At 34.0% G+C, this 22,899-nt stretch overlaps 2 protein-coding genes across 6 annotated transcripts; one reads left to right on the plus strand and one right to left on the minus strand.

The window, feature by feature from the left end:
• Positions 1 to 442: 442 nt before the first annotated feature.
• LOC111901724 (protein SHORTAGE IN CHIASMATA 1) lies at positions 443 to 20,610 on the minus strand. 4 transcript variants are annotated; one of them, XR_006187435.2, is made up of 9 exons: positions 20,192 to 20,610; positions 19,161 to 19,247; positions 18,969 to 19,040; positions 17,283 to 18,893; positions 15,949 to 17,184; positions 15,757 to 15,856; positions 12,725 to 12,854; positions 12,426 to 12,477; positions 443 to 600 (listed from the first exon to the last, which is right to left on the minus strand). XR_006187435.2 is itself a non-coding variant. In XM_023897606.3 (6 exons), exons 1-6 carry the CDS (start codon positions 20,471 to 20,473, stop codon positions 15,764 to 15,766), a joined length of 3,381 nt encoding a protein of 1,126 aa, XP_023753374.1. In that variant the 5' UTR covers positions 20,474 to 20,610; the 3' UTR covers positions 14,264 to 15,763. The 4 variants fall into 4 exon arrangements, 1 of the variants encoding a protein (XP_023753374.1); XR_006187434.2 differs by having other exon boundaries at positions 12,421 to 12,477; XR_006187436.2 differs by lacking the exon at positions 12,426 to 12,477.
• Positions 12,090 to 15,964, plus strand: LOC111901725 (uncharacterized). 2 transcript variants are annotated; one of them, XM_042898543.2, is made up of 8 exons: positions 12,090 to 12,338; positions 12,458 to 12,642; positions 12,737 to 12,937; positions 13,028 to 13,150; positions 13,293 to 13,330; positions 13,413 to 13,512; positions 13,605 to 14,849; positions 15,475 to 15,964. In XM_042898543.2, the coding sequence occupies exons 2-8, from the start codon at positions 12,565 to 12,567 to the stop codon at positions 15,703 to 15,705; spliced, it is 2,016 nt and encodes a 671-aa protein (XP_042754477.1). In that variant the 5' UTR covers positions 12,090 to 12,338; positions 12,458 to 12,564; the 3' UTR covers positions 15,706 to 15,964. The 2 variants fall into 2 exon arrangements, with proteins under 2 accessions (XP_042754477.1, XP_023753375.1); XM_023897607.3 differs by having other exon boundaries at positions 12,091 to 12,338; positions 13,407 to 13,512.
• Positions 20,611 to 22,899: the final 2,289 nt, after the last annotated feature.

Below are 22,899 nucleotides of genomic sequence, written 5' to 3' on the forward strand. Positions count from 1 at the left end.
TAAGTTATGCAAAGACAAAATTGCAAAAATGGTCCATGTAGTAGGCATTTTTTTTGGGGTTTCAGTCAAAACCTCGATTTTTTTATTCATGGTCCTTTTGGCCTAATTTGTACGTACAATTGGTCCCCCCGACTTAACTTCCGTTAATTTGTTGTTGTTAACCCGCTCATGTGCCTCCCACATGAGGGTATATTTGTCTTTTCACTTATAAGGGACTATTTTTTGCACCTGAAATAAATATATCCCTTTTTTTTTAAAAAAAATATCTATTTATTTATTTTAATAATTAAAAAATAAAAGAGGTCTATCTCTCTCTCTCTCTCAACCCCTATCTTCCTCTCATTCTTATATCACCAGCCACCACTGTCACACCCCAAAACCGGAACGACGGAAACGTTCTGGGGTGGATGACGTCATATCAAGTATCACAACATATGCAGTATAGTAATCAAAGTACAACAACCATTGCATTAATAGTAATAGTTTTACATAAGTTACATTTCATAGCAACATCAAAGTAATACAAGTAATAAAATAGGTGCAGTTTGGTACTAGGCTGTCTCCACAAAAGCTCCCGGAATGTACCTGTCTATCGCTGACCTGAGAATACAAGTTATTTTGAAAGCGAGTATCAGCATTTTTATAAATGCTGGTGAGTTCATAAGTATTTAGTGTCATTTGTGTAAGTGAGCATTTTTATTCAAGATAACTTTATGAAAAGTAGTAGTTTAGAATCTACGGTGTATTAGCGTCCTTTCCAGAAAATCCTATATTTTCTAAATAACATCAGTCTTCTACCAAGACTCGACAGAGTTATGTTTTAAAGAGTAATTTTCCCTTAAAAACTATCATTACCGAAATACGGTAGTTGACTTTAAAGAAAGTAGGAGAATATCACTAGTAAAAATACTAGGGGAAAATAACATATGCCTCAGCAGAAATACTGCTGACTAAGGCAAAAAAAATCATAGACTCCAGGAGAGTATCGAATGAATGATACGCCTGGCTCAGTCTAACAAAAGGAAACACAGACCCCAGGCGGTATCAAATGTACGATACGGCTAACAAGGTCTAAAACAAAGAAACACAGACCCCAGACAGTATCAAATGAACGATACAGCTAGCAAGGTCTAAAACAAGAGAATACAGACTCCAGACAGTGTCAAATGAACAACACAGCTAGCAAAGTCTAAAACAAGGAAATACAGTGATAAATCTTGTTACCTTAAGGCCATGAATTATAAGGTAAACATGGAGATACTCGTAACCATACTGATTGACAGTAGAGAACTTGACGCCCTGCAAGCGTCGGTATGAATGTGACATTTGTCACCCCTTGGCTTGGTAGGTCAGGGACTGTAGCTAGCAGTCAGGGTGTGAGAGTGTCAGTCCCGTATAAATCTATACACACAATGCCCGCTCTCCCTACAGGAGACTCTGGTTACCAACTCGACAACGGGGAGGTCCGTGTCTTGAAGATGCATCTCGGATTCTGAATTTTATTGTAAGTACTGGAATAATGATGCAGACTCACGAATGAACGGACTCCTTTGGAATTCTCGTACTAGAAAGAGTAAATAGAGGCTCCTAACTATTCCTATAATAGTTACTAGTGTCTCTGATCTATGAATGATGAATGGAAGGATGCCCTTGCTACCCAAGGGAAATGAACTGGTCGATGTAAACCTTTATGTCCATACATGTATACATGATATATAACTAATGCTTAAACGACCTTCGGACGGATATCCGATACCCACCAGACCACATCCCAACGAGGAAAAGGAAATAGGGCGAACTAGCCTTCCTAAGTCTTTTAAACATTATTTATATAACTATACAAGTACATGCATGCATTTAACGAAGTAGAAGCATAGAAGCATAGAAGAAAACTTTGGTAAAACCTTTGGAAAACCTTTTAAAAATAGGAATTTATGACTTGATATCGTTATGTAAAACAAGCTTTGAAAACCGTTAATAAACACGTTTTGAATATAATTTGATAAAACAATATAAGTAAAGAAAACCTTTATTTAAAACACTGTCGTAACTGGTTTTGAAGTAAAACATACGGCGCGGGAGACAATTTGAGAAAAGATTTAAACAAGTAAAAACGTTTTGGAAAACCATCAATAGTATTATACTTGGTAAAACAGCTGAAAGTGTGATAAATCCTTTTGCATGCGGGTTATTAATCACATATGATTGATATGATAACTAGCATGTTTTAACTTGTATCCCCCCCCCCCCCAATAAAAGCATGTAAAAACATTTAAAAGGTTAATTCAGGGGTATAAACTCACCTGACGTTGGCGTTTCGGATGAATGGACGGTATATGATGCTAAGTGTCAAGTGAGGACTTGACCACACACGCGAATCCTATTTAACATGTAATGATACATTTAAGTATCTAATTAGTCATTTAATAACTAATTAAGCAAGTAAGGATGTCTTACTACATAAAAACACTTTGCTACAAGTGCTAGAAGTACCAAGGGTTGCATAAAAGGTGTGTATGGACTCACATTGGAGTTTACTCTTCAAATGATGGCCCTTATGGGTGTTTACGGTTTCAAGACCACTTCCCCCATGAGTTTACGGCCGTAAACTCATGGTAGTGGTGTCATGGGATGTTTAAAGGTCTTATCTCACTCATAGAATCATGCTAGGGTCGAATCAAGGGCTATGGAAGTGATTGGGGCTTGAAATGGACATTTTATGGAGTTTACGGTCCTTGGACCACTCCCTTGGGAGTTTACGGCCGTAAACACATGATTTTACGGTCGTAAACTCATGTTAGTCCATTTCTCTTGTTGTTTGGTGGTTCTAGGCTATGTAGGCAAGGTTCTAGTCACTTATATGAGCATAGGAAGGTGTTAAAGGCACTTAAACACCTTGGAAAGGTGTTTACGGTCTATGAAGGTGTTATTGGGGAGTTTACTACCTTAAACACATGAGTTTAGGATAGTAAACTCATGTTAGTCCATGAATCATGTGTTTTGGTGCATCACATGAAGGATTACAAGGCTTTAGGCACTCATGGAAGTTTTTGGAGGTGTTTGAGAGGTAGTTTAACACCCAAAAAGGTGTTTATGGTCCTTGAAGATGGGTTTACGGTCCAAGAATGTTCTTAGACCGTAAACTCATGTTTACTCCCCATATGTTAAGATTTTGGTGTTCTAAGTCCTTTCATGTAAGCCCCTAAGTCATAACTAAGCTCCATAAGTGGTTTGGAAGGGTTTTTGGGCATCAAAACCCCATTTATGAGTGTTTACAGTCCAATAGTATTCTTGGACCGTAAACTCATGTTCTTGAGGGTTTTGGGTAATCTAAACACGAATTTGTAAGTTAAATGAGCTAAACAACAAGTTAGGGTAGATCACTTACTAGTTTGGGGCTTGAAAGAGGCGATTTTGGACCAAACCCGATTTGTAGAGAGAGAAAGTAGAGAGAGAGACTCCTAAGGTGTGAAAAGGGTTGGAATGAAACCCGCTCAACCCTTATATAGGGTGGAGTTTATGGCCTGGTTGGGGGTCCACCCGACACCAACCGCGAACGAAGTTTTTCACGACTACCGTTAAACACAACAAATTTTAAAATTAGACCGCCTTCTTTTCGGTTTGTTTGACGAATATTATTTAAAATATTCCAACGGGTTTAAATCCGGTCAAAAATATTTTTGGGATAAATTTGGCTAATTTTTGACGTACTTAATTTCGACGTTAAAGCTAACGGAATTTTTTGGGTTGTCACAACCACCACCGTGTTTCTCAAGAAATCACAAATTCACATAATAACAAAAGGGGTTTAAGGCAAATATGGATCGTAACAAATAAAAACTCTCATTGACATTTAACAAACACTTTGGGGGCATATTTAAGTGAACTAAAAATTGATAATCATAATCACTTATCCCGTGTGCCTTTCTTCTCATCTGTACAGATTCAAATCGCAGCCCCTTCTTCCTTATGTTCTCGAATTGCATATTGAAAAGGATTACGGTGATGTTCTGATGATGGACAACGAGACGGTGTAGAAGAAGAGAGAATGATTTCAATAGAGATGGTGGTCTTAACTCTCCACATAGAAGAGATGTATGCCCTGGTTCTTGATTTAAAAACGTTTGTGAGATAGATACAACCATACAGGCGGTGGTCAAATTAAGAGGTGGAGGAGAAGATGGATTGATGGGTCTATTAGTTTCGGTGAATCGGCCTTAAATCTCGACACATATATACCGAAATAAGAGTGGTGGTGATCGTTACCTGCTGTATTATCAAACTGGTGGTCGATGGGTGGCAAAAGGTGGTGTGAGGATGTCACAACTGGAAATTTTGTGTCATGTAATCTATACATTCAAGCTAATGTGAATCAAAAACTTAAGAACATGTGTGACACCTATGATTATGACATCAAAAACTTCAATCAAATACATCATACAAGTACTACAAATAGTCATCAAACAATTGGAGACCCTAGAAATCCTTGTTTAAGTCCATTTTGGACTAGGACCTCCTTATTGGACCCAAATGGACCAATAAGCTTCCAATTAGACTATCATGGGCTTAGAACCCTAATTGGGCTCTAATTGGACCCACATTAATTTATTTCAAAAATTTTGGGCCATATTGGGCCTAGAATGAAATGAATTAAAGCTTTGATCCATGAATACCCTAAACTAGTCCAACAAGAAAATGGAAAAATCATACTATATTCTTTTATGTTAAAACTCACCCAAACTAACTCTAATATTGGGCTTAGGAGCAAAAAGCCCAAATTTTCCTTTTTCCTTCCATGTTTTCGGCCCAAATCAAGCCCAAGAGAAAGGTTTGACTTTCTCATGCCACCTCATTATTAACCAAAAGATATCCATGCATGGGACTCATACTTCCAAGCACCTATCTCATCAAAGATCACTTCTCTTCTCTCCTCTCTCTCACTCTCGGCCATATTCAAACACACACACATTCACAAAAATCTCCCAACTCTCTCAAGAACACTCCTCCCTCTCCACTCAAAGATCTCGAAATTTAGGAAGCATTAAAGAGGAAATTTCCACAAATTCTTCATCTAAGGTAAGATTATGTTTGGATCTATGACTTAGATTCTTTTTGTCATCAAAATCTTTTCCTAATCCATGCCAAAATTGTGATCATGCACCTTAGAAGTCACCAAACTCGAGATCTACCAAGGAAAGGTGCTAAGGCCGAAAATCACTTCATTTTTCTTCCATCTTTTCTTCAAAAACCGAAAGCTTCAAACAAGGTGAGCTTCATACCCCCTATTTTCTGTTTTTATGAGTTTTGTGGGGGGGGGGGAAATACAAGTGAAAGTGTAGATCTATATGTGTTTTGTATGCCTTGTATGATTTCCATGCTTATATGTGTGTTGTTGTGTGTTATAATGTTGGATCTAGCCATAAAACCCCTCAAAACCGAGATATACCTTGTGTTAAATGATATTAGCATCAAGTATATCTCTACATACAAAGTGTTCCAAGAAAAATAGCTAAATGGCTTAGTAACATTTTCTTTGGACTAAAAACTCAATTTTTGGACATAAAATGCTAAAAATATAAAGTTAAAGGGCCCAAACTGAAATATTTCGAAATCTGATGGGGTAGATGAGTCAAAACAGTTTTCATAATGTATTTTCTGAAAATATACTTGTTGGAGGATTAAAAACATAAATTTCAAGCTTAATGGGCTAAAAATGACATTTTCGGCCCAATAGGGCCAATTATGCGAAAGTTTCTGTTTTGGAGGGCCAAAACTGTGTTTTTCTGTAAAACAGTGGACTATTAGTGTTCCAAGTACTTTTCAAAGGTTTAATATGCTTTTTAAAATTATAAAGGACCAAAGTTGCAAAATTTTTCCATTTTGGGCCAAAATTGTCAAAGTTGCGAAAAAGAAGGGTTATAACCGAGAAAACTGCAATTTCCGGGGCTTAAACTGTTTTCAATGAAAAATATGCTGAAAAATATCAATTTCAATAAGTTTTGGTGTTAAAATGTCAAGAAAAATGATTTAAGGACCAAACCGGAAAATTATTTAATTAAAGGGTTGAAAAAGTAAATTTTACAAACAATGAGGGGCTGAAAACAGAAAACTTCCAAGGCTAATTCAATACATGCAATTTGATCAAACAATGGCACCGCGACTGTCGACGAAATACAATACACAACAATACCAAAAGTCGTTAAACGAATTGGTTCGGTCTCGAACCAATAAAAATCCGAAACTACTAACACGACGACACTACGATTCATACAAGTAACGTTTGGGAATTCATTATACATGCGAGTGTGCACAGACGTCTACGCACCATCTTTGGGCCCCAAAAGTGTAAAATCTTATTTGTTGGGCCTAGCTAGCCCAATGACCTGATCTTAAGGCCCGAAGACCTCTATCTTACGAAGTGTTGGGTTTTACCGATCTAACACAACGTAAAAGGACTTTCAATGGCTTGTATACTATTGGTCCCCAAGGGCCCTTTGGTATTGCTAGTAAAGTCGACATTTCATGCGAGGCGGGTCTGGGACCCCTCGTACATTTTTTATCCCCAACCGGTTAATGGAGTCATCGAGGCCTTCGTGTCCTCTTTCTCTTCGGATGTGGGACTACACGTAGTCAGGGCGGTTGGATAACGTGATTAGTACGGACGACGCCTACGGGATCGTTAGTATAGCTATAAACTGGTCGTTTGTGTAATGCGTGTTTGTAGCATGCTCAAAAATAATCCAACGTCGCCTGGGACTGACACTACACGCTATGCAATGGTTTCAATGTAATTTCATGGAATTCAAAGAATTAGGAAGACATCGAGTTTTCCTAAGGTTTTTCAATACATACGGATTCGAAATGCATACAACTTTAATGAACAATTTTTACAAGTATAGAAACAAACAAGCATACCTATGGATCTTCACAAACGTTTTCAAAAGCTTTTCTTTTCAGAAAATATCGGATTTTCTGGTGGTTTTCAAACGATACGAAACATAGTCTTTTTTTCAAATACCGCTTATGAACTCACCAACATTTCACATGTTGACGTTTTTCAAAATACTTGTATTCTCAGGGAACCAGTGACTCAAAGGAAATCGTACTCAGTGATGGCTTGCAGTTTACTTATTAACGAACCGAACAATTTATTTTGGGAATGTAATGTTTAAACAATGTACTTCATGTAAACTTTGCTGGTTGTACTATATTAATGCATAGTGACGAATGTTGTTACGTTTCATATATATTCAATGTTATGGTATTCAATTAAGTCACGACAGCTCCCGAACGTTTCCGCCGCCTGGTTCGGGGGTGTGACAGAGGAAATGCTACACAGATGAAGATTATAGCAGCAGTGGCAGAGTTGCAGTGGTGGCTTTGTTGCCTCGTCTTTCTTTTCGTCTGACGGTGATCAGCGAAAGAAGGAGATTGTAGGTGGTGGTGATCGGAGTCCTCACGGTGGCAGCGTGCAATGGCAGTTCTACTTCCTTTCTCGTTTCTTTTCTGCCGACGTGAACTCAAAGGGAGGGGCAGTGAACGGTGACAGGTAGTCGAAGGGAGCTGGTCTGATGGAGCCACGCAAGTAGTAATAGAAGCACATGTGAGGGTGTTTGGCTAGCTCCGATCATCAACAAAGAGTGAGGAACACGATGGTGGTGGTTGGTGATATGAGAGAGAGAGAGGGAGAGAGAGAGAGAGAGAGAGAGAGAGAGAGAGAGAGACCTCTTTTATTTTTTAATTATTTAAATAAATAAATAAGTATTATTTTTTTAAAAAAAAAGGGATGTATTTATTTTATGTGCAAAAATGGTCCTTATAAGTGAAAAGACAAATATACCCTCATGTGGGAGGCACATGAGGGGGTTAACAGCAACAATTTAACGAAAGTTAAGTTGGGGGACCAATTTTACTTACAAACTAAGCCAAAAAGATCATGAATCCAAAAAAATTGAGGTTTGAACTGAAACCCAAAAAAATAATATCACAATGACCATTTTTACAATTTTGTGTAATGCAAAAGGAGGAAAGTATTATATTAACATGTGCATTCCAAAAGTCTTGATTAATCCTTTTTTTTTTTTGTATGGAATGAATCAATACACCTCTACATGGACTTTCTTAAGTCGATGGGCTTAAAGCCTAAAACCATTTTAAACCGTGACATGTGAATTATGGTGTAAAAGGTGACTATCATTTAATTCGTCCTATATTAATTTCTTCTACCAAATTTACTTTCCATTGATCAATTTAATATTCAATTAAACATTAACAACTTTTAAGTGAATGGGTAACAAAAGAAAATTAAAAAAATGTTTTCATAACAAAAATCAATGAAACATTAGATACATTTTAACATAAGTTGTTAGTTGTTACGTATCACTTAAAATGTGTTGTAGGAAATCAGTCATTATTTTTTAACATGACACGATCTAAATTAGGTCAAAAATTGATAGTAAGGAAAGGAAACATTGAAGAAAATGAGGTGCATAGCAAGCTTTGGTAAGGATAAAGGATAAATATTCCCAACAACCACACACACAGGAGATTATATGTGGTCCTTATCCTACCAAAAGCTTTACATACAATGTCTAGGCTCTATCACCTTGTTAACATCGCCTCTTTTTTTGGGTAGGGGTTCAAGGTCAATAAGATGATACTGCTCTATTTATTACTAATAGTAAATGAAATGAAGCACAAAAAAAATAAAATAAAAGGAATTAAAAAAATAATAATGTGTAGTAAAGCAACTTCAAGGGAATAAGGTCTTTTTTTAGATAGTGATAGTATGGTTAGGTGATAATTTGATTAGTAATGTAAATCGATAATAAGGTCAAGTGATGACTTTATACAAGTGGGCCATTGTTAAATGCTTTGTCCATACCCTGTAAAAAACAACTTCACGAAACAACACGACAACGTACAGCAAATGTAGGATTTCTGATGGAGTAATAAAATGGATCAAATCTTAGAGTTGAAGATTAGAGCATCATGTTCTCCTTCCATTAAAATATTCGAATCCAATCCCTAGAAAAATAGAAAATTATACTTCCCTTTTCTATCTTACTCTTAACTTTAACTATACTAAATTAACTATAATAAATTTTTGTTTATAATGTTTATCGTACCTACTTACACAATTTTCCTCAAAAAGAAAAATGCTAACTAGAAAAATATACATCTTTTATTAAGTTAGTCTACACTACAACAGAAACAACATTTCGTTCTTGTGTAAATAAATAAATCTTATATTGTATTTGGTACAACTAAACTAGCTTTTTTTAACTTGTTGCAATATAGAGTTTGGTAGAACCACAATAATATTTTATAAATTGGCAATTTAAAAAATTATTTGAAATAGCTTAGCAACAAGCTTATGACGTTTTTTCCATAAATTTTTTAAATACATCATTATAAATTTTTTTAATTATATATCTAAATGTGTTTGTCATTTTACATTTGTCATTTATGAGTTAGTTTTAATCGGTTATCAAATAAACTTTTCAACTAAAAGCTAAGTTTTAGGTTAATTTATCAAACATAGTCTTAATTTACTCTATACAACATTAGTTACCGCCAAAAAAATTATCATCTAGGGCATATATTAAATATAAGATTAGTATTTAAATAATTTTATGTTGTCACTTGTTGCACTTTTTATAACTGATATTGTTATTTTTCTAAATTGGAGATAATTTTATTGATGTTTAATGTTTAACACAAAATATTTGATAAAGGTGGACGGAATGGATGTGTTGTGGGGTAGACGGTGGGTAGTAACAGCGGTATCGCTTGGCAAAGACTTTGAACATTAAGTGGTACCGTATAAGAGTATGATGGTGGGTTACATAACCTGTTGCTCTCTCCCTCTAAAGTATCTCTACTCTCTCAATCTTTAGATAGTTATACATCATGAATAAAGACTTGTACCAAAATAGTTTGTATGTTTTTAATTAGTTTGTGAATAATTTTTGTATGTTTTTAATATTTTTGTTAATTATTTGTATGAATAAAGACTTGTACCGAAAAACCGAACTGGAACTAGTTAATGGTATTTAGTTCGATTCTCAGTTTTTAGTTTACGGCCTATTCAGTTTTCGATTTTTTGGTTCAAGAGTCCGGTTCGGGCCCGCTCCTGTTCCAAACAACTTTTTAGATAACATATTTCTTAAACCGAACCGAAAGTGGTTAGTGTTATTAAGTCTGGTTTTTGGTTCTTAGTTTTTTGCGTATTTAGTTTTTAGTTTTTTCAATTCCGAACCGGTTTGAATCCTTGTATTATACTTTATTTATAGAGTGTAAAAGTAGTAAATGTTCCATCCTAATTCTATTTTATAATCTATAAATAAAGAAAAATAGAAATGAATAGTTACACTTTAAATTGGAATGAACATCAAGTATGTTGCTATTTTTTGTAAAAAGAATAAATATGTTACTATTTATGGTAAATACATGCTCCTATTATGCTTTTCTGATATCTAATCGTACCCTCCTAATTTTTGTTCATGGTTACTTATTTCATTGTTCTCACAATTACAGGTTTTAGGTTACATATACTATTATATGTAAACTATTCCAGGTATTTTGTTATTTTTTGGAAAAGAACTAAAATTACATTGCTATTCTTTAAAAAAAAATCCTTACATAATCCACTCTTTGCAAGTTATGTTAGAAAGGTGGACAGGAAAGTTATTGGTGCTAACTCGACTTGTTCTTCATGTTCTCCACTTTGGTATTTTTGAGGTAGCGTTTTTAGGAGTCTTTGTGCCATCTAATTCTTTTTAAAAACTGTCATTTTATTTTACATTCACAAAACTAATCAAGTGTCATCTTGTTGGAAGTTACATACTAATTTTATCTTAAGTCATCACACGGTAACATTTCTGTAATGTCTGTTGACCGAAAAATGGCAGCTACATCCTTATAGTTAGCACAAAATTTGCAAAACTATGCCTTGTTTATATTTGTAAATATACAAGTCTATATAACATTATAAAATTGATTCAAATATGTGTTTCTCTGAAACTTAAGTTCAAAAGCATCACAGTGTGTTGTTACCTCCGACCCACATTTTGTATGTTTTGTGTGTTTATGTCACAAGGAAGCCAAAATTCATGTTTTCTATCACAGACACACATTTTTGGATATTTAGTCCACTGTTACATATAAATATTTTCAAACAATAAATTCTGCCACATACGTAGCATGGGTTCCTTTCTAGTAGGAATGTAAAATATATAATCTTCTACGTATTCTAACTTTACATTTTATTTTTATTTTTAGAGTCTATATAAAATTTAGAGTGAGATTGAAAATAGACAATTATAAACTCTTTTTTACACTTTATTTTACACTTTAAAAATAAAGTGTGGTTGAAAATGCTCTAAAGATTAATATAATTGTATCTAACGGTTTCCAATTTGTGACGATTCTTTATTAAAAGATACTTTAGACCGTTCTTTATTAAAAGATACTTTAGACCGTTCTCAATCGTAATATAAAAATATCACCAGTTTTGCAATTAGTGAATTATGTATTTTTAAATAGAAAAATAGAAAACATTGAATGATGTGTTTTGTTTAAACTAAACGTTAAATGTTTGTAGTGCAAAACAATGATTTTTTGTTTAAAACGGAACGTTTTGTCAAACATTAGAAACTTGAAGCTCTCAAACGTTTTGTGTCAAACACGTCTGGTGTAATTAAAAGAAATCCAAAAAAATTCCTACTTCAAATTTCTAAAAACATAAATCACCTAATATAAATTTATAAAAAAAAAATAGAAGCAAATCTTGAAATTTTTTTTTTTTAGAATCTCACGATTGATCATTGGCATAATTAATTGAAGTATTGTGATAGTATTTTAGTATGCAGTAATCTTTGATTTAATAAAGGTTGTGAGATTAAAGATGATAATTAAGTCCATGATAGACGTTGTAACGCACATGGGCCTCACATGGGTAGACGCATTTATTGAATAACAGGGATGGAAGGTATACACGTCAGTCAATCATAATAGGGCATCATCCACTTCATATGTTTCAATAATGTATATGGGACTGCCTCCATAAAAGCATCCATATAGCTGGAACCCCAAGTTTGGTGCTGTTTTTGGTCCCCCAAATAATACTCCTTAAATTCCACATATCCTAATTTCGAATATTTCCTCAGTAACCTAAAATACCACCTCAGTTATCACACCTTCGTTTTTAACACCCAAAACTATGGAGTATCGGGTTTTGAAGGATTCGAATTCGAACGTTACTCTGACATGGAGCAATACTATATTCTAGTATTATATAGAATGGCTATGGCTACCTACCTTGTTGTCTACTTAAAGTACATTTTTTAATCGATTTATTTGGGATTATAATTTATTTTTAACTTTTTTTTTATGGTGATAAAGAAAAAGGCTTCTTACCTTACCCTATCATTTATTGTTCTTCCACCTACGCCAGCTATGTACCTTATGCCATGACTACAAAGCACAACACATAATGCAACATCAACAAAAACAAAAACAACAGAAACAGAGGCATTGATTGAGTAATTTTACCTGAGAAAGATGTTCAAGTCGGGAAGATGGAAGGCCCAAAACAGCAAGATCAAAGTCATGTTCCAGTTGCAATTTCAAGCAACACAGGTAATGTATATACATATATGTTTTTAGTTTTTAGTATTTACTTACTGTAAAATGATTATGGTTTTGAGTTTTGAAAGTTTACCTTTGATTGTAGGTGCCAAAGGTGAAAGGAAAAGGGTTGATGATATCTTTGATTCCGGGGGATATTGGGAAGCCTACAGCGAAACTAGAGAAAGCACCGGTTGTTGAAGGGACTTGTACATGGGAAGATCCTATTTATGAGATGGTTAAATTGGTTAAACATCAAAAAACCGAAACATATAAAGAGAAAATTTATTTCTTCAATGTGCAAACGGTGGGTAAACAGTAACTACTATTAAAAAAAAAATTAAATTCCCATCATTTGATTTTCTGTCGTAATGTGTTTTTGGGTTATTACATACAGGGATCTTCGAAATCAGGTTTTATTGGAGAAGTTGGGGTTGATTTTGCTAATTTTGCCGAGGCAACTGAACCTTTACAACTTTCTCTCCCCTTAACAGCTTCAGACTCTGGTGCAATTTTACATGTAAGCTTTTATATATATATATATATATATATATATATATATATATATATATATATATATATATATATATATATATATATATATATATATATGGTGTTGATATTTTGTTTACTAATACTTGTGAAATGGCGAAATGGAACAGGTGTTCATCCAAAAGATGCAACGAACAGATGAACAGAGGTAATTAATTAATAATCAATTTTAAATTTCTTTAACATGAATCAATGTAATAATATTCATCGATTTTTGGGTGTAGTTTCAGGGAATCTGAAGAGAATGAGTCTCTGAAGTCTGAATCACTCAGATTGAAGAATCAATTAAGTGATAGCAGTGAAAACGGGAATATCCTTGATTTTGCTGAAGTAAGATTAATTACATTATATAATAAATATATGTTAGTTACTAAAGACAATATTCTGGATTTTTCTTATGGATTGTTTTTAATGTTAATCAGGATACAACTGTTTCAAGGAACTCAAAACCTGTGAATAAGAAGGTTGAAAAGCATCAAAAGCAAAGATCAAGCACAGATTGGTCAATGGGTTCACTTTCAGATAGAAGTATGGCTGATTTAATAAACAGCCCAGAGCACAACAACAGCAACAATAACAATCAAATTCAAAACAATGAGGATCAGAGACTTTATGCTGAAGCATCAAGAAATGCAGTTGAAGTTTTGAAAAGTAATGTTTCAAGGTTGGAAAGGCAAGTGGAAATGTCAGATTTGGAGTTGGAGTCTCTTCGTAAGCAAATACATAAAGAGAATAAACGAGGACAAGATCTGTTGAAGAAAGTAACTGAACTTCAGGAGGAGAAAGAAGCACTTGAGGAGGAAAAGAAAAAAGATATTGCTACAATGAAGGAGTTGTATGGTGAACTAGAGGTTGAAAAGAGGGAGAAAGAGGGGTTGAAGGTCCATGTTGACGATATTACCCTCGATTACAAGTTTTTATTACAAGAGAATGAAGATATGTCTTTGAAATTAGAGAATGTGGAGAATGAATACTCCAAGTCGTTAACCATGGTTAAACAGTATGAAATCCAGGTGAAGAGATTAGAGGAAAAGGTTATGAATCAAGCTTTGGAAATTTCTCAATCTTTTGATACGATTAGTGAATATGAAACGCATATTAAGGGATTAGAGAAAGAATTGGAGAAACAAGGGCGTGATTTTGAAGATGATGTGGAAGATTTGATGAAATCCAAATTAGAAGCAGATGAGGATTTGAGAAACGCAAGGTTAGAAAATCAAAGTTTGAAACAACAGATGAGAGAAATGCAAGAAGCAGTTGAGAACTCAAATGTAGAGCTTTCGTTGATGAAAAGTACACACAAGAAAGAAGTAGAGAAGCTTTGTGATCAAATGAATATGCAAGAAGAACAAATTAAGGAAATGTCTTTAGAGCTTGAAAAAGTTGGAGAAAGAGAAGTAATGGTGATGGAATTTGGGTCTTTAAAGATGGAAACAGAAAAACTACAGAAGGAATCGACAAATTGGACAAGTTTGATGAGTGAAAAGAATGTTATGATTAGAACTTTGCAATCAGAACTTAAAATGCTAAGAGGTGATTACAATGAGTTGCAAGAAAGATTATTGGGAATTGAGTCAGAGAAAGTCAACTTAAGGAAAGAGGTTTCTAAATTAGAGCATAACTTAAGGAAGAAGGAAGATCAGCCAAAACATCTGAAACTATTCCAGGTAAATATTGCAAATTAAATTCGTAACAATGATATAACATTTTTTTTCTTTTTTATTTTTATAATTATATACGTAATAATTTTATCTTTTATTTATAACAATGCTCAATATGGACTCTAGATTTTATCTTTAGATAAGCAGGTTTTCTAAAACATTTCACATACATGAAGATAAATTAGATAAATTGAATAAAAAAACTATTGAAGAGGTCAATGATTATGGATGTTCAAGAATAAATTACAAAAATGGTCCTTGTGCTTTCTGATTTTTACCATGTTCAATCCACAACTAAAACATTGTCCAGTTTTGGTCCTTATTTCAAGGTTTGGTCCTTGGGACTTCACATTTTGGTCCTTATTACAAGATTCCAAGGACCAAATTCGATATGAAAACTTGTAATAAGGACCAAAAGCGAAGAAGATTTCATTTTTGGACTACATGGTAGAAAATCAGAATGCTAAGGGACCATTTTTGTAATTTACTCAAAAATCTACTTGAATAGCACAATAAAAGGTCAATAACTCAAAAATCAGAAAGCTCAGGGGGGCATTGTTGTAATTTACTCAAAAATCTACTTGAATAGCACGATAAAAGGTCATTAACTCATCAGATGACTAATTTACAGGAAAGTAAAGTAGATTGTGATGTGAGCACTAGCAAGCAAGATGAGCAGAAGATCAACAAATTATTAAGTGAAATATCATCATTGGATGAAAAGAACAAACATATGGAAAGTGAACTGAAAGAGATGCAAGAAAAATATACAGAAATAAGTCTTAGATTTGCTGAGGTGGAAGGTGAAAGACAACAACTGGTAATGACTTTGAGAAATATTCGAAATGGTAAGAAGAAATAGGACTACAGTAGATAATAATAACTGTAACATATTGTGGGGTTTTACTTTTACCTCAACATTACAATCTTCTGTTCAGAGTTTGATGATCAGTCTTATCACTCCAAATTAGCTTGCTTTGGCCCTTGCTTCCATCTGTAGCAAAAGTTAGCTTCTGTAACAAAGTAAAAGAATTTCATGTAAGATTTATACACATTAGAAGTATGAATATTAGAATATTTAGAAGTACGAATAAAAATTACAAACCCTTTTTGCTCTCTTGTCAGTTGGTGTCCATGTTTGTGGCAATAAAGGTGATGATGACTTTACAGGTTTTGATGAATGTGATAATTGAATTGTTCCCTTTTGTTTGTGTTCCATGTTTTGCATGTTGCTTTTGCTGTTGCTGTTGCTTTTGTACCTATAAAAGTCAAGTATAGATGGACTTTTTCTCTTTCTAAACTTTGATGAATTCCCTGAGTGTCCAAAACAAGGAGCAGATGAAATTAATGGAAGAGATTGCTGACGCATCCTGCTCTTTTCCTTAATTCTGTTTAAAAAATCTATAGTCCATGGTGACCCTTTCTGTGGTTGAGCTGATGAAATAGCTTTTGATAATGGTGTCTCATCATTCTTACATTCTCCCTTCTCTTTACAAAAATTCATTGGAGAATTCACTATTGAGGACACTTTTAAATCTGTTTGTGAGTTCAGTGTAATCTCAGCAGCTGTAGGAAAACTAGGAAGACTCCACCAATCATTTTTTCTAGTTCCATAGTTGTCTGGAGCACTTCTTGTTGGAAAAGATACAGTGTGCCCAAAGGTGAAGTCCTCACCTGCCATGTCATCATCACTAATGTCAATAACTTGACCTTTATACCCTTCTTGCAGACCTTTAGATCTTTGTTTTTCACCAAAATACATCTCATCAAAGTCCATGTTGATTTTTGGAGTATCCCATGTAACATCATTAAACGAGTAATCCATGGGCATGTCAATGTACTTTCTTTTCTTTGACTCATGATCAATTTTAGGACAACAATGTCCAGAATCATGTCCAGAAGAAACTGAAGAACAGCAATCTGTCATTCCTGATTTAGAATCTTCTCTTTCTCCATATTTACACAAAGCAGTGAACAATATGATGCTTGATTCAGGAACAAGGTACTTTTTTACAGCACAAACCCTTTGCTGATGTGGCATTTCAAGAAAGTGAATGAGTGATCCGACTGATGAGAGTATTGCATGAGCTGACAGGGGATTAACTGAAGGGAATCTGGATAGAAATGATTCAGCTAATGTTTCTGATTCAGGCATTTTGGGATATAGACCTTTAGTTGACTTTGCAGCATGTGAAATACAGTTGATTATTATCTCATCAGTTGTATCATATGAATATGAACAAAAGAGTTGTAAGTCAATTCCTAGACTTGCTGCAGCTGCATATAATTCAGCTGATGATTCCATTATACCACCAAGGAAACCAACTTCTCCTTCAAATATCTGTAAAAAAAAATTATTTTTCAAATACGTCAATTTAAATTAATAAATGAATGTGATTTTGACTTTTGAGTTTGAGGTTGATATCATATGATACTTACCAGAATGCAGCCACTGAAAGCGAAACTAATTGATGTCAAAACATTTGCTGCAATATTTTCAACACATGAAGATAATTCACTATCTGAAGAAGATGTCTTTGTTCTAATGTTTTTGATGTCATACAACACTAAACAAACTGCAGCACTAAGTATAACATCAACTGGTAGATTTAAATCCCTTTCAACAACTTGTACTCCTTGTTTCTCCATTGCAAGGATTTTTTGGTATGTGCTTCTTCTTGAAATTATCATTTCTGTATCAACATTTTGGGTGTTCACAATTATAATGGCATCAGGTAACGAACACGTGTTTGTGTCGATTTTCTTTGATTCCATAGCTGAGGGCAATTCCGGTATTTTGGTGGAATCATGTGTCTTGAGTAGACTCTTAGATGAAACCACAGGAAGGGCATGATCCATTTCAGGTTTCTTATCTGTTGTTTCTTTCTGCTTTTTGACAAAAGTATCCTCTAAGGAGTTTAAGAAGAAGTCTAGATCATTAAACTCTGACATTGATTCAACAAACTGAGGATCCTTGTTCACCTTATTGTCAACTAAAGCTTCTCCAATTTCCATCTTCTTGTTTATATCATTTAACTTACTTGAAGCAATTCCATCATGAGGAACAGAATCCATTGAATTTCCACTCATTTGTATTTTAAGCACCTCAATGTTCTCTTTACATTTTTGCTCATCTGAACATTCATCAAATAAAACAAACTCCAAAATCGGGATCTGAATGTTACATGATTTCATGTCTGCATCCACACTGTAAGTGTCTATATCCTCAAACATCTTCAAAGAAGTGAATATATTATGACTGGAATTGGAAATATCCTCCTCTAATAAATGCCAATCCAAATATATATCATCTGAAGTAGAGGAAGGTTGCAGCTTCAACTTCAGAAATATTTCCTCAACCATTTCTTGTACTGAAAGTATCTTTTCATGATCAGAAAAAATAGGAACAGGTAGTGATTTGAAAGAATCGTCTCTCAGAGTAAGTTCATGTTCGACAATTAAGCCATTGAAAGTGATCAAGGTTGTGTCCCCAAACATCTGTTCACAATGTTCTTTTTCATTTATAACTTCAGTGTTAGAAAACACTTGAGAAAAATGGGAAGTATTTGTATCAAAGAATTTGAGTGGCTCAAATACAAGTGGGGTCAATGTCAAAGAGGAATATCCATGATCAATGGCATTTATGATGTACTCTGGATCAAACTTCACACATGATACCTCAAATTGATGACATGGAACTGGAGGGTGGTTTAAAAGATGTTCCAATATGTTGAATTCTGTAGAAAGAAAATGCTCATTGTCATCAAACGCCAATTCATCTTTTTGGATCCATTGTTGGGGTTCATTGCTTTCAAATATGATATGTTTGTCTTCAGATATATTGCTGTTAATTCCCAGACTTGTCTCGTCTATTTCCAAAAGAGGAAATGTATTACGAGTGGAAGATATTTGGCCCTCAATCAAACTGCCATTATCAAAGATATCAGACCTATGATCTTCCTGGAACTCTACATGATAATCTTCAATATGGAAGATTGATTTCTGTATATCCAGAAGTTTTTGCACCTCATGTGAAAAATCAAGCAGATCCTGTAAAAAAATGTATTTCCTTAAGAAAGTGGCTTTAAAGTTTCAACACGAAGAATATTATGGTAAGTTTTGTACCAGATTAACTTCTTCATCTGCAGTTTCAAAGAAAAATTGCATCTTCTCCTCATGCAAAACACAAGAATCTTTCTGCAGGTGACAGAGTACAGACTTATGCTGAGAATAAGATATATAGTTACATGTACATGACTAGTTCCATCCTTAAGTTGTAGGAACACAAGTTAATTGTGATTGGAGAAAGTTTCTTACCAAAGATAACTGAAGTTCTGGAGTTTCAAATTCAACTAATGTAGAGATGTTGTTAGAAGCACCATCTAAACAGCCATCAATTTTCTCCTGCAGAAGCATATAGTTATACAATGAGTGAAAAGGCTAGTCCAAATAAAATAATATGAAATGAATGATAAGATATTAAAATCTTTCAAAGCTATTGGGAATTTTGGTGTCTCCGGCTTTGCAAGCACAAATATCACTTGTTCATGTAGTTATTCCCATCACATAAAACTCAAAAAGAAATGTAAACTAAAGAAATACAACAACTGAAGTATTCAATGCAAAACTTAAACAATCATGAAGAACAAGATGTCCATGTCTGAAACTGAATCCAAATATGTTGTATTCCGATTCCAGAGTATGTAACCTATGCTCTATGGCATATCATAAAACCAAATGATATTTCTCATATTTCTCTTCCTATAATTAGTTTAGAAACTTTAAAATAAGAGACTCCTAGTTGTGATAGTATCAGATAATACATTTTAAACCTATTTGGTAATTTCAATCTTATAACATCCAGTGTAGCTGTGAATTGTAATAGTATCAGCTAATAAAACTTATAACACAAAGATACTGAAAGCCACTAGCTCTATGATTGGCAAACGTCTAAGTTTTTCTAATCAGAATTCACATTACTACTATTTAATTAGGAATTCCTAAATTCAAATAGTAGACTTGCAAAACGGAATCCTGCATGCAGTTATACCATAATCCATAGAAAATGACCTTGGTAATAACTAATTTAAAGTCAAAATCTGAATTCCTTCTTGCAGTTATACCAGATATCACAGCAAACGACCTTCGTAATAATTAATTTGAAATCAACATCACGAGTAGGTGTATTCCAGAATCCACAAAACAATTTCAGTCTGAATACCAAATGTTCCACTAATAGATGCAAGTTAACTTCAGCAGAAGTTAATATGGTGCTCATAGACGTATTGCGAGCAACGAACTAATAATGGATGATCAAACAAAGTGACTTAAAGCTACCCGGTCGTTACCTCTGATGTTACAGCCCTCGCGGTTTGCTGATCGATATCGGAATTGATGTATTGAGGAAGGACGTCGGAGAAGAACTTACTGAGAGATTCATTGACGGAAAATCTCTCGATTTCAGGAGAGGTGTTAAGAGAGGTGACTTGATCGAAACAGGAGAGATTGTCAAAGTTGAAAAGTTCGGGTGAAGGGAGCTGAGGAGGTGGAAATCGGAGGAAATCTAGGGTTTGTAAGGATTGAGAAGTGGCGGAGGAGTTGAAAAAGTCGGTAAGAAAGCGAGTTCTCATGCCGGAGAGTGAATCAGTTTGCGACTCAGAGATGTTTGCTTTGACAGGATGGAATAGAGGGTAGTTTAGTGGTTACACAGAGGTCGGTTTCTTAAGCAGTAACGTAATGTTTTCGTACCAATTTGGCGCCCATATCTGCAAAGGAATGGAGCAAGGAATTTTGATGCACACGAATTTAAATTAAAATTGTTTATTTATTTATTTATTTATTTTTATAATATTTGTTTTTTATTTAGGAATATTGTCAACAAGATCTTTAAATTTGCAACATTTTAAAGATTTATTTCGTTGGTTTGTTTTTTTTCCTAATTACCATATAATTTCCTAGGGAGGTAAACGAAATGAACATTCGGCAAACGGTACGTGAATTGTTCAGCCGGAAGTTTGTTTATGTACGCTTAATAAATGAACAAACATGAACACAAATTATCGTTTGTTTAGTTAAACGAACGAATATGAACAATGGTCTCGTTCATTCATTTATGTTCGTGAACATTCTTTTATGTTGTTCGTTTAAGTTCATTTATGCTTCTATCATGAACAATTGAACATAGTAACATATCATTTTCTTGTACTTGTTATACTCTAGTCATAAAGAAGATGATGTATTATTAGAGTTGTATTAAGGGGATGAGTATGAAGAAGAGTTCTCTAATGATTATTTCCACTTTAGAAGTTTGGACAAGAATATGGATGAATAAAATTAAGAATTTTTGGTCCAATATAATATTCACAAGCCCGTGGTTGATTGGAAAAAAAAAAATGAAATCTGAATTAGGAGAGAGATATGAGAGTCCCAAACAACTAAAATTTTTTTTTAAGAACTATATAATAGGAAATGGTTACTTTGCTAAAAGTGATTATAAGAGGTTATTAGTACTTTGTGGGAAAGAAAGTGACGAAAGTAAGTGAGTGTCTTTATAGGTTCCATACTTGGATTATAAATGAAACAACTTTCCAAATGAAATCTTTAAATGATAAGCTTAGATGTCCAAGAAATTTCGATATTTGTTCCTTAGTTGCTCCTTCGTGGATTTACAAAACACTATGTGTGGGAGATGATAAGAAATCCCACCATGGAAATAAAAGGAATGAAAGTCGACATTCTAAGGAAGTCATGTTGTGCAGTAAGTAGTACACGATGTTTAAAGGCAAGAGGTGAGGGATTTTTTCTAATACTGTAGAAAGGAAATTAACATACCATTATGTTATACCTTGGGATTATGCCCATGGAATTTTGAGGTCAAACCTAGATAGTACAATAAAAGATGAAGTGAAAAGTTGAAACCCCCCTCATATCGGCAAAAAGATTTATTGAAAAAGTCATTGTTGCGGAATTTGGTCTCAAAAGCCTGATTAAATAGTTTAAGTTCAAAATTTTATAGTTTCAAATATGATGATGATCAATCAAATATCATTACAAAAGCTAAAACGAACCAAAACAAATCATGACCTTCTAAATTTCCAAGTAGTCTTTAACCATAGATCTCATCCTCATTTTCGGGTACATGCCAAAATAATAATGTTAGGTTTGAGGAGCCTGGTGAGTAATACCAAAATTAGACCATGGAATGTAATCGGTTAGTGGAAACGAACCAACTCCCAAGTCTTAGTTCCCAAAACATTTATAAAATATGCTCAATAATTATTAATAAATGAATCAAAATTTTTTAGATAAAGTTTACTCAAATAATGCAAATGCAAATGTATATGCATCTAAACCCCAACCTAAGTTCACTATTCTCAGATAAGGCCCTCTCATTTGAGGGTCGAAATAGTCTATGGCTTCTTCCGGATTGAATCTACTTCGTAAATCAATTCGTTGCCATTAACGTAACAAGTCATAATGGCCACAAAGGTCATACAAGAGGAAATAAACCTTTGCAAAATTTAAAGAATTGTGTGATCTTTACCATAATTCCCATAGAATGGAGTTGTAAATTTTGCCACTAAGCATATTGCTTATAACTCTAGGAAATTAATCTTTCAAACTTCAAGAAATTAATCCATTAGGCCTCGTAACTCTCAAAACAACCCATCCTATATGTGATGCACAATCACGATTCTTAAACAAAGTTTCAAATCAATATAGAATTTTCTAATTTAAACACATTTGAGATGTGATTCATGCAATGTACAATCATGCCATAAATGTCACATAGAAAATAAGAGTAGATATAGTATAAGTAATACTATCAAAACATTTTCTGATAGGGGATATGTACTCTATATATGTACTTAGGGGTCGTTTGATAATCGTTAACTGGATTATAGCTGACTGGGTTAGAACTTCTGACTGAGTTAACTTCCAACTGAAACTTGATGTTTGAATTTGCATTTGATTGAATGTACAAAATGACTATATTACCCTCAAACAACATTTTTTGCACTCAAACAAATACACATTTATGTTTTTATATAACTTA

Source organism: Lactuca sativa, chromosome 9 (assembly GCF_002870075.4).
Source record: "Lactuca sativa cultivar Salinas chromosome 9, Lsat_Salinas_v11, whole genome shotgun sequence".
Taxonomy (NCBI): Eukaryota; Viridiplantae; Streptophyta; class Magnoliopsida; order Asterales; family Asteraceae; genus Lactuca; species Lactuca sativa.